Source organism: Teleopsis dalmanni, chromosome 2, assembly GCF_002237135.1.
Source record: "Teleopsis dalmanni isolate 2A chromosome 2, ASM223713v2, whole genome shotgun sequence".
In the NCBI taxonomy this organism is placed as follows: Eukaryota; Metazoa; Arthropoda; class Insecta; order Diptera; family Diopsidae; genus Teleopsis; species Teleopsis dalmanni.
In genome coordinates this window covers 193,150,757-193,163,809 of record NC_051847.1, presented here as the reverse complement: position 1 = coordinate 193,163,809, position 13,053 = coordinate 193,150,757, and the positions used below count along the sequence as shown (strand labels likewise).

Below are 13,053 nucleotides of genomic sequence, written 5' to 3'. Positions count from 1 at the left end.
TCAATTGCGAGACACTTAATGGTCTCATATTAAATAAATGCGAGTAAAAAAACACTCCCTGAAATATTGTAGAAATTTCATTAATTCAGACACTTCTCTTTTTTAATGTTTTCATTTTCGATTTTTTATTTTTTATTTTCTATTTTTTTTATTTAATTTTTTTGTTTTTATTTTAATTTTAAATTTTTTATTCCATTCTACATTTGATTCCATTCTACCATACTTTTCTCGCCTCCTCCTCGCAGACAGGTGTATCTGTGTACCTTTTATGGTTACGATAAATTATCGGGTACATAGTATCTGTTAAAAGGTTACTTCGAACATTCAACAGTATTTACGTTCCATAAAAGCGGAAGTTCGTCGCACATCCAGCTAAGAATTTGATGATATCACGTGTTGGTGATTTTCACATTTAAAACGTGACCGAAATTGCAAATTTTTATTTTGTACCAAATCTACTGAGTCAGCATCATTTATTCAATCTTTTGATGGCTCAAAAGGGTTTTCGAAATCGAAATATTTTGAGCAGTTGCAAAATAGTAAAAACATCAACATAAAAAAATTTGCAGGAAGTCATAAAATATTAAAACTAACTAAGTCGAAAGCAAAAAATTAAATATTTCTCTTGAACATTGGCAGAAGGAGTAAATATTTAAATAATTTTTCTTTACATGGAAGCCGAAGAATATACAAAGACTCATTTCTGAGAAATATCATTTCAAAACAAATATTTAATTGAGAAAAATTAATTATATTATACTTACTTATTCACTGCTGTCCCTTTTTCTCAAGTGGAGCATATGGCCTCCACACACTTTAATACATATTATGTCTATATTAAATAGTTCAAAGTGTGAGATGGATTTTTGAACTCAAAAACCTCGCTTATAGATGCCACTACACCGAAACCAAAGGAGTTCTTATAACAAAAAAATGTTATAAATAATTAAAAAAGCATGGTTTTCTACTTTGTCTTACTAGTTCCCTGCCGAAATATTTTATAAACAAGAGCTTCCATGCTCATCTTCAAGCTGCAATGGCAGTCACAAGGAAATGAAGCAGGAACTTCAACTTATCATTTGGTGAATAGTTAATACCTACACCTACCTTCAGCGAATTAAAGTTCGCTGTTCTATTTCGTCATGCTTGTAAACGGCCGAATTGTTTCATGATCTATTGTGTTTAAGCTCTATCGTAGATGTGAAAGATAATGAAGCAGAATATATTCATGGTGCAATGATATACACAGACTAATAACGCAGCAACTTCAATATGTAGACAATCAGTTCATGGTAGCGCTTTCAGTTCGTAATGTATCGAATCATATAATGCGTAATGGTTCCCGAGCTCTATATAATCTATGAAATGGAATAATGCAGAATATCTTCAGAGTACAATAATACATGCAAGAAAATGCTGCAGGAGCTTCAATATGTAGGCGCTCAGTCCATGTTAGTGCCTTCAGTTCATAACAGATGGAATCACATGACGAGCAACGTGCCCTATGCTTTATCTAATAAAATGAAATGATTTAGAATATCTTCAGTTGGCAATAGTATACTGAAAGAAATGCGACATACGCTTCAGCATGCAGACACTCGCTCGATGGTAGCGTTCTTAGTTCCTAACGGATCGATCCATAGAACTAGCAACGGTCTCTAACTTATTAATAAAAACAATAAAGCAAAATGTCCTCAATGTCAGACTATCTACAGTGCGCAGTAGAGCAAAAGGGTTTCCATATAATATTTGAATAATAGCTGGCGTCTACACTTTCAGTAAGTTGAGGTTAGCTGTTATATTTCGTCACGCTGGTGATTGACCGAAACGTGATTTATTGATGAAGATCAGTAATCTACACAATCTACTAAATCTGTGATACAAAATGAAATATAATATCTTCATAATGGGATTCATAGGACAACGATGCAGAATCTTTAACATAACACCTGGATATTGGTGACGCCTATTGATATAGTAAGACAAAATTAACTATATTGTATTCATATTGTGTTGTAATATTGTATTGAAACGTCGTTAACCGGTCAAAATACATTATGACTAATAGACTCCATGTTCCATAGTGTTGCATATTCTGGATTGGGGTTAGAATATTCTCGCGGTAGGACATTTCTGTATTAACAGACAACTAAAATCTACTAGGCACTGTCCTATACTGTTTTTGAATACAAGTGGTAGCCAGCGGGTTTTCATTTGTGAAACTTTACTAGAGTAAAAATTCAGAAATCCATGTGTTCAAAACTTGACCCTTTCTGTACAGTGGGTTAGGTTCATAAGGAGGTTTCGTGACGGCTGTGGTGAATGCTTAAAGCTATTTAGAATAAGTTGTGGCATTTATGTTTTCAATTAATGTGGAGTTGCACGTTTCACTAAATTTATATTTTTTGTAAGTTAAATTTAACATTTTTTAATAACAAAATTAAATTATGCACTCAAGAGAATTTATATGCTGACTATTAAAATAAGAAAACTGCGTTTTATGACAGTATTGGTAATACTTCTGATATCAGGATTAACACATATTTTTTTGAGCCACAGAAGCGGGACCCTCCAAACAGCTTAAGCTATAACTAAACATTTAACTTTTATTGGAGGTGGCGAAATTATTCCTATGGATCGTTTATCGGCATATTATCTTGATACGTAGCCACCGACTGGGCGTCTTTCTAGAAATATAGTTCGAAGGGGGCTATTGGGTCACATTTCAAAAATTTTTGAAAGTATTCTATTAGATATTTTTTGATAAAAGGCTATAAAAGGCTGATAAATAATCATAATGGCCAATCAAGTTTTCTAAGAGTTTCACTCTTCTTCATCCGAGAGAATAATCTGTTGATGTTAGCTGCTGCAATTGTTACAGTAGCCAAATCGTAAGGACTGACGTCGTTGCTGGAAAATAAGTCACATTACTGTATTTCTAAATATTGTAGATCTTTTCTAGTTGGCTATACAATGAAATTATGTAAAATTTATTTCTTTAACAAATTTCTTAAAATCAATTTTCCACCCTACTTTCAAAGAACTTTGCGTTAGCTTCATCCTTCCATATGGTCGATTTTAAATGAAAAGCTTTGATTCAATAAATTTAATTTAATTAAAAAGGGCAATCAATTTATACTAAATAGATAGTTAACAAATAATATTTTAATATTACCAAATCATGTGAGCACACAGAGTTCTAAACAAATAGAACCCACTGCCAATCAATTAAAGTACAACCTTCACTTTCTCTCCACTTGCAAATTTAACCTTTTCAAATCTCAAAATGACTAATAAAATGCCAGAAAATACCAGAAAATTCAGTAAATCAAAAAATATTCTGATTAACATTATCTCAAAGATAAAGTTTCGTTTAAGCAAGTCTGTAATATAAATAGAAGTCCAAAGAAAAAAAACCATTTAAGAGAAAATGTGCAAGAAATGCAATAAAATTTTGATTTACATTTCGTAAGTGCAGTTAGTATTCGAGGAGCAAAGCAGGGTGCAGTGCAGAGGCGAGCGAAGTGGAAAAGTTCCATTTTATTATTGGCATTTAAAATTTTTAGATAAATTGTAATCAGAGTACGTTTACACATTTCATTTGCATGAGTTTAGCAGTTTTTAATGTGTGTGTGCGTATGTGTGCGTGAGTGCGTGTGTCGATATGTTAAATGCTCACTGGCATTTGTATTGCATCCACAAAATTAAAAGCATATTTTGGGGCAAATACACGCACAACCAACAGTGAACGCAACACAGAAGCTGCTCGAGTGGCAAATGCATAAGTCGCAGTTAACTTGATTGTTATATTGTGGCATATGTGAGACGAGTTGCAGTCGTACGTGCACTTGTGGGTTCGGATCTGTCAGTGTTGCCAACTAAATAGGATTTGTATTGTGTTAAGACACAAATATTACACAAATTTTGGGTTACATACCGTGTTTAGGTCAATAAAATTTTCAATTCCAGTTAGTGAAGCTTAGTTAGTACGTATCATGATTTTTTATTGAATTATATAGTATGTGGTTTCTATAAAGTGAGTTCTACTTATATTAATTGATAATTAAAAATTTTTCAATATATTGATTGCTATTCTATTTGTGAGCTACGTAAAAATTCAATCTACTCCACCATTTAAATTTTTTAGTTTTGAGAGTTGATTACTATTTTGCAGCACTATATCTTTTTATAGAGGCATGTATTTATATAGATTATATAAATATAGATTTTTCTATATCTGTATATAGTTTGTACCGATATAGATTTTTGTCCATCTATGTGTAGGTTATATATATATTGATTTTTCTATATCTATAGAGATTATATATATAAAGATTTTTCTATATCTCTACAGATTATAGTAATTGATCACAGTAACAGATTTTTCTATTTACATAGATTATATAGATATTGATTTTGCTATATCTGTACAAATTATATAGATATTGATTTCTCTATATATAGATTACATAGATAATATATAAATCTATATATATAAATAGAATTTTTCAATTCTATACAGATTATATAGATATAGATTTTTTTGAATTTATGTAAATATTTTAATGCAAAGGTTTTTATCGCGTTTTTATAGTAGTGAATTACAACAACAATTATAATTTTTATTATATTAATTAATTGAATTTTTAACTGACCGTACAGCTGTTAAGAGTGTTGACAAATCTTTATCATCAGTGGTCTTAGAGTTAATGCTATGGTCAGACAAAAATTCAATTCATTAAAAATAATAAATAAATTTTTGTTGTTGTAATTCACTACTATTCGAAAAATTTTCTTATTAAATTAATTTTGAACTTAAATTGTTTTCAATAAACTGCAATATCAGCTGCTAAAGTTAAGACAAGATGCCATTTATCTTGTATGTTAAAATACTTTCTTATTCTCAAGCCTGAAAAATTTGGCGAATCCAGCAAATATATAATAAAGGTTCGGATTGGACTAATAAATCCCGAAAATATAATTGAAAATATAAAAGCTAACCCATAAAACTGGCGAATGCTATAGTCATATGGGATTAAAGTTATTAAAACGAAGTGATTAGACCTAGAATATTGAAACTAGGCAAATAAGTAAGGGAAACCCTGAATAATGCAATGACAGCGTGGAGGTCTGCAGAAAGATCATATATCAAAAGATCATGTCTGAAAATACCGACATAAAAGAGATGCCCCCTGAAGCAATGCGAAAGCAGTTCCGTGAGGGAGTTGGTCTCTTTGAAGAGAAGAGTGTTTTAGTATGTATACTACATATTATTATGGGCACACAATTCAGATACATTGTGTTAAGCATTTTATATCCTCAGATAAAAAAAAAAAATAAAATTATAATATAAAATTACACCCAAAAAATGGCTATATCATCTTGTTTGAAATTTGGTTTTCAGTGGCTTTCCGCACTATGATATCTATTTATTGCAATTAACCTTAAAAATGTTGATTTTCACAAGTAGATAAGGAATAAGGAAGCTTAATACTTAGTAGTCTAGGATTAGCTAGTTCAGTTTCTATATATATCAACGAGACAATTAAATCAAATTAACCTAGTTAGCTTCAATTCACAAAATACTTTTATGAAGTATTCTGTGAATACTTTTATGAAGTATTCTGTGAATTGAAGTTAATTAGGTTAATTTGATTTAATTGTCTCGTTGATATATATAGAAACTGAACTAGCTAATCCTAGACTTCTAAGTACTAAACTTAATTATCTCAACACTCTCGCTTACATTACTAGAAAGAAGTTTCACCCATTGCCCTTCAGGAAATTTTCTCCAATCTTTAGTGAGTTTTAAGATATTTGTAAAGTAAGTGCAGGTAATTGGTGCACAATTAACTAGTTTATTGCGTAAATACGTTAATTGAGTTGGTGTAAACTTACTACAAAACTGTATTTACACTTATATTTATTTTATTTTTTTAAATACAAATTAATTGTGGTGTTATAAATGCGTTATAATATTATATTTTTTCTTAGAATTACTGAATCTCAATAGTACATTTTTGTATGATTTTTGTAAAAAAATGATAATTATACCATAGTTGCACAATTATGGAGTTAATTGTGTTAGTGTAAACGCACAGTGGCCCTATGCTCTATTGGAAGTTGAGGATAAAAGAGTGAGGAGGGGAGAGAGACAGAGAGATGGAGAGGGGGGAAAACCTCACTTTAAGCCTTTTTTTTGTGAAATGCTGTCAAAAGCACACTAAAAGTGTACACAAAATTTTGTGTAATTTGAGATGAATATATATTGTTGATGGCAACTTGGTTGGTTCTATCACAAAAGTGGCTTAAGTGCATCGAAGCCATTGTGTAGATGAGAGCAAACATAAACAAAAGTTAAGACAAAACTTGTTACTGTCATTTTGCATTTTAACAATTTTTGTTGCGTCTGATGTTGTTGTTATTGTTGTTGTTGTTGCAACAGTAAGTAAAATCGTTGTTGTTATTATTTTGAGCTTTGTTGCTGTTATTGTTGTAGTAATTGAAGTTAGTATCTAATGATGATGGTTGGTGTTCATAGTAGTGTCATTGTTATACTCGTAGCTTTCCTAGTTACAATTGAGTGTCGTTTTGCATTTTACAAAATTAGAATCTGTGCAAATATTTCCATGTACGTGTCGAAATATGTTAGTTAGTGTGTATCTGTGTTTGAGTATCTGTGTGATTATGCGTATGTGTATATTAGCACTATAGCATGTGTGCTGGTATTAGTTAGTGTATCTGTGTATGCTTCTAATCATACACATCATAATTAGCATATGCAACGTCATCATAGACAGAAGTTTTTGCAAATTTCATACAATTTGATTGAAATGCTAGAGAAGAAGAAGATGGAATTAAGTTAGCAATCATGCAGGCAAGTTGCTAAAAACATGTGGCAAAACTAAAATAGAAATGGAAATAAAGGAAATACACTTACAAAAAAATTGTTTTAAGACATAAAGTTTTGCATAACAGCACATAAGTGAACTCTTAAGAACGATGTTGTCTTTTCGACTTCGTTAAATATGCAAATTTATATTTCAAGAAATGTAATAAGAAATAAAATTTCAACAAAAATTATTTTAAATATTTATTCACAAATAGAGAAATGCGTATATAAATTTTACAAGATTTCTATTTCAATTTTTTGCAACAATTAAAAATTTGACAAGATTTTATTTTTTAATTATTATTATGCATTTCTTTTTGTTTTTATTTTTTTTTTTGTTTAATAAAAATGCATAACTTTTTTTTTCTTTTGTAATTAAAATTACAAAGCAAAGGCACGTCTCATCATTAAGTCAAAGTACAGATCATTGTCTATGGATGCACTTATGGTTGCATAGTAGTTCACAAATTCCTCCTTGGTTATCTGCAAAGTATAGTAGAAAATTATTTATAAGTACACTGTCAAAAAAAAATCATTTAAAATAGAATTTAAAATTTTTAAATTGATTTATTAATTCTATTTTAAAAGACATATGTTAAAACTTATTATTTAATTTTTTTTTTAATGATGTCTATTATGGTTCGAATTTAAAAATGAAAATGAATAACTTAGATGAATTTAAAATTCATGCAAAATATTTTTTGCAATATTTTATATCATTAAGAACTCATTTTTGTTAGTGCCTGTTCAAGCTAATCATACAATTCACATACCTTGCCATCATTATCACCTCGTCCACCTTCGAAATTTTGAAGAAACTCAGTTAATATATCGTCTTCACTCATTTCACCACTTTTATATTTGGGATTATCCCTAACCGAGTAAACATTTTTCAAGTCCTCAATAGTTATGACACCATCAGCGGTTTTATCCATTTTATTGAATGCTTCATCGATTATATCAAGACGACACTGAGACATTGGAGGCTAAAATTATAAATTTAATTGACTTTAATAATCATTAATTAAAACAGTGGTTCTTTAGAAATCAGTTTAACAGTATTTCAATAGCTTGATATAATAATATAAATAATTAATTTTAAATAATTATTTAAAATTATGAATAAAATTTTTATTTATAAAATTATTGTATTTTTTATTATTTATTGATTGGAATATTTAATAGCAATTACTCTTAGTTTTAGTAGAAATTCAGTCATGCTTATGGACCCACTTCCATCTTCATCGAAACTGTAAAGAAAGCATAAAAATAAATACGTTTTTCGGTATGATATTTTAAGAAATAATATTTCTATTAAATTAAATAAATATTTTATATTATTATTTCTATTATATATCATAATGGGTATCACAATGATGAATAGATGTCTCTGACTGGACATGCAAACAGTTGTATCAGCACATGCCCTTACAACTTAACCTTTCTTTATATATACATATTATATATTAATAACAGTCATAGACATCTATTGACCATTGTGATACCCATTATGATATATAAATAAATATTTAAGAGTTGTAAGATAAGCTTATACCAATACGAGACACTTAGTAACTCTGTTATTATTTAAAATAGGAAACCACTTCCCTTAACATTCCTTTTATCAAGGAACCAAGGAATTAGTCTTCTTATTCAATCAATAAACACATAATACAAATACTATGAGGGATTAATAACAATCAAAATTTAGGGTTCATAAAATATATTGCAAAACCGAGTAGTGATTACCATCAATAAGTTGGTAGAAAGTTGATAGTACATAGTAGTTCCATGATATTTAGACAGCCACATGTCTAATATTGACGATAACTTAGCTAGACTTTTGCTTTTTAATATGAGATACCATTTTTAATATGATTGTTGTTTTCTATCTCAGCTTTCAAGAACTAATGATTGCTAAGAACTAAATATTATTTCTAGCTAATTATACTTATTATTATAACATAACAATATTTTATTTATATATCATTTTATCTATTATTATACTTATAAAAATAATGACTTACGTTTGAAACATATCCTTTATTTCATCATCAGTAGCTTCTAAACCATAGTCATGTATACCTTTAGTAAATTCTTCTTCGTTTAATGCTTTGCTGCCATCATCATCCATATTACGGAATGCTCTAATAATTATAAATAAAATATTTTTAATTAAATTTGATATTAAAAGTCAATAACAATGGAAGAAACCATATTTCTTAATAGGAACTATTGCTTTAATAGAATATCTTAATATACCATAGTAGTAGTAAATTGTAACAACAAAATTTTATTTATTTTATTTTATTAATTAATTTAATTTTTGGCTAACCATGCACCTGTTTCGAATATAGCAAATACCTATCCTTGATTTTTGACCCATCAGTGATCTCTTGGAAATATTTCTTGTATTTATTTATTTTTAAATAATTTTCTGAGACTGCAAGTACGGATTTAAACCATGCCCTACCAAATTTGAGTTAACAATTATCATAGAACTGTAATTAATTAATTCAATTACTCTACAGCTATAGTTTTTAGCTATTTTTAATTAAATTTAAATGAAAATAATAATTGGTACTAAGTATTAAATTCATTAATATTTGATACTATACAAATAAATATAATACTATGTAATATATAATACTATATGAATAATATATTAATTTAAATTTAATTAATTATATATATAGTTAAACGCTTTTATTGATTTTCTATTACCTTCCAAGTCCCAGTATTCCTGTTGCTCCTCTACTAAAACAGAACAATCGTAGCTTTGTTATGGCATCCTTATCTGCGCCATCACCCAACTTCCTTTGGGAGTTATTGATAAGATTTGCTTCCAATGAATAGAGATCCAACTAAATTATAAAAAACGAATTACATATTTTTAAATAATGGATATATATTTTTTAATTTTCTTTTACTGTGAGAATTAACGTCAAAGCTAGCTTTCGTCTTTTTTTCGAAATAATATATATTACAACAAGATATAAAAATAAATAAATATATATTATAAATTTTTATTTTAATAAAAATTAAATTATAATTATATAATTATAATATGATATAATCATAAATATAATTACAAAATAAAATTATTATAATTATAATATAATATAATTATATATATAATTATAAATATAATTAAAATATAATATAAATAATATAAACAATTTAATATATATAATTATAATAGAAATATAATAGAAATAAATTATGATATAATTGTGATTATAAATTTTTTATTTTTATTAAATTTTAAATTTAGATGTTTAATAGTTAACATATATTAACACTTCCATAAATGTGAGATACAGAGGTTTCAAACAGTAGTAAATTACAATAACAAAAACATTTATTTAGTTTTAATTAACTGAATTTCTGGTTTACCAAAAATATTTAATAGTTAAGTAAAATAATCAGAACTAACGTTAAAATCAAATATAATATAAAAATTAAATAAAGCTATCTGTGGTATACCTATGTGACGTTTAGTTAATTTCTTGACAAGTAATTAATCATATTTACTATATGCTTTTCTATATCGTATTTATATATACGATAAATATTATTAATTTTAAGAAAATTTTATATAATGATTTTATAATGCTCATTATTATTTTTACTTATTTCCACTAACTTTACAATAAAATATAAAAAGCTCCCATATATTGAAATAAAGTTCCTACTTACATTATCCTCTTCACTCATAATGCACGCAAATGATATCCACAGTATTGAATATTGATTGAAGTAAGTCTGAGTAAAGTGAACCACCACGTAGAACCTTACAGGACGAACTAAATATTCAAACAGTGAATTTGGTTGAAATACCAATGTCAGCAGTTAACTCAGTGCAGGATTCGCATGCAAGGCTGCTAGCTGAAAAGTTCAGACTGAATGGACACGTATTCAAACGGCCAGGAGCATTAAAATGGAATTACGTCTTTTCAACGTAGCCTTCAAGGTTATGGACAAATGTTGCATGAATAAATAATCAAATCAGATTTCGTTGAAAAATTGCTGTGAATGTATGATATGGCATATGTGATACGACAAGGACATCAATACATACAAAAATACAAAAATTCACTAACAAAAACCGACAGCAATTAGAATTATTAATATGTATTGAACGAAATTAGTGTTTACTTCCAACGTCAATATTGTCATGTACAGTAAATTGAACCACATTTCCTGGTAAAATTATTGTAATATGCTTCACTAATGACTTTACAGCCAGGATGTGGAGTAATAAGGTATTATTAATTTGTTGAAATTTTTTGAAATGGAAGAATTCATTGAAATTTCAACTTATCATGTATAGTGAAAGTAATTGTTACTGTTGTTGTTATTTTAGATATTGTACTGAAAAGGATTCTGGGGAAAAAATTGATTATATTATATTCTTTATAAAAAAGTGAGGTTAAATGATATTAAATCTTTGAAAGAAATTTTCATTAAGCTCTTATACGTAACATATGCGAAAACTGACAGGCTATTCTACTTAGTACTATCTATTCTTAGAGTAATCATTCTCCGCACGGGGAGGTACGCAGATCTTAGATCAATCACTGACTAATCATGAAGCTTATAAAGAATACATAAATTAGTCAATGGGATGGATGGGACCCTGTAGTACCCCCAGCTATCAAAGAGTAAAAGTGCCCAGTTGCACTGACTCAAAAAAAGGATCAACATATATAAACAACAAAAAAAAACGAAAACAGTGATCAATAGTTTAATATTAATTTACACTAATAATGTTTATATCATATTTTTTTTTCTGCCATACTTGTGTTATTCGATATTCGATTACTCTCTATAAACGAAAACAAATGATAGGGATGCAAAAAATGAAGAGCGTGACGTTGCAATCGAGTCTCGACTACTATTCTTGTTGTTATTTTGATCATCAACTGCAAATGAATGTGGCACGACCAGTTTTGATGCAAACTTTTTTTTCTTCTTTTTTCTTTTTTCTTTTTTTTTCTCTCAATACAGTTAAATATTTTATTATTTTGGTGGGAGGTGTGAAATTTGTTGGAATTTTAATGTTTAGTCGTACGGAGAGTGTTCTCAAGATGAGACTTTCTAATTATTCTTTTACCGTTGCGTTTTGTGCGTATAAACTTTGGATATGAAATGTTTCGGTATTGTTGTTGTGATTTATAATTTTTGTTTATTGATTATGGTTTAAAATATTTTACAATATAATTAATAAAATATTTTTATTTCTTTTATTCTAAAAATTAAAAACTATTAAAAAAATACTAAAACAAATAGTAATTGTAATTATTTAATAATTTATTATATGTGTGCGATTTAAATGAACGTGAGAATGTGATTTAAGGTAGAAATTTCCATACATTTTTCTTAAATATATATGTCTAATTAATGTGTCTAATGAACTTAATTGAGTTGTCGTATAATTATTCCAAATTTTACTTTACAAACAAACCGCGGTATGTGCAAGTGTCCGATAGTTTTGTCATAAAATCACTCAGACCTCAAGGATCCACAATGCCCACCCACAATTAAACACAAATGGTAAGTTCATAAACAAAGTTTATACTTAAAATTAACTAAAAACTATAAAGTAATAACCATAATTATTTATTATTATATATACATATAGTATTATATTTTCGTACACATTAAAATTATGATTTATTTTTTTTTTATAAAAATAGACGTTTAAACGTCTAGTGTACGTATGGTTCAAGCATACAGGTTCGATGTATTTTGAGTAAATTAATAATTTAATAATTTCTTTGACAAATTTCTAATAGTTAAATTATAAATATTAATCATTAATGTAAATGATCTTATATATAATCTATTAATCTTTTATAAGAGATAGTAGTTATAATTTAATTGTTATAAATTATAAGTTATTTATTACATTTTTATTATTTAATTGTTATAATTTGTAATGTTATATTATAAATTATAAACTATCTGTTCTTCTTTAATTACTCAAAATACAGTCGAAATTGCGATTTTAAATCAAAAGTCAAAATTTTATACGTAAAATATAATAGATAATATTTTACTATTTTCAAATATAATTTTTTAACTCTTAAGCTTAAAAAAATAAATTAATGACACTAAAACATGCTTTTGAATGTACGTAAACACAGGGTCCTTGGCAG

The 13,053-nt window shown here is 27.7% G+C and overlaps 1 protein-coding gene across 1 annotated transcript; it reads right to left on the bottom strand.

The window, feature by feature from the left end:
• Nucleotides 1-7,256: 7,256 nt before the first annotated feature.
• LOC119685052 (calcyphosin-like protein) lies at nt 7,257-10,779 on the bottom strand. Its single transcript, XM_038099238.1, has 6 exons — nt 10,592-10,779; nt 9,617-9,756; nt 8,920-9,039; nt 8,085-8,142; nt 7,666-7,878; nt 7,257-7,375 (listed from the first exon to the last, which is right to left on the bottom strand). The coding sequence occupies exons 1-6, from the start codon at nt 10,607-10,609 to the stop codon at nt 7,274-7,276; spliced, it is 651 nt and encodes a 216-aa protein (XP_037955166.1). The 5' UTR covers nt 10,610-10,779; the 3' UTR covers nt 7,257-7,273.
• Between the last annotated feature and the right edge of the window lie 2,274 nt (nt 10,780-13,053).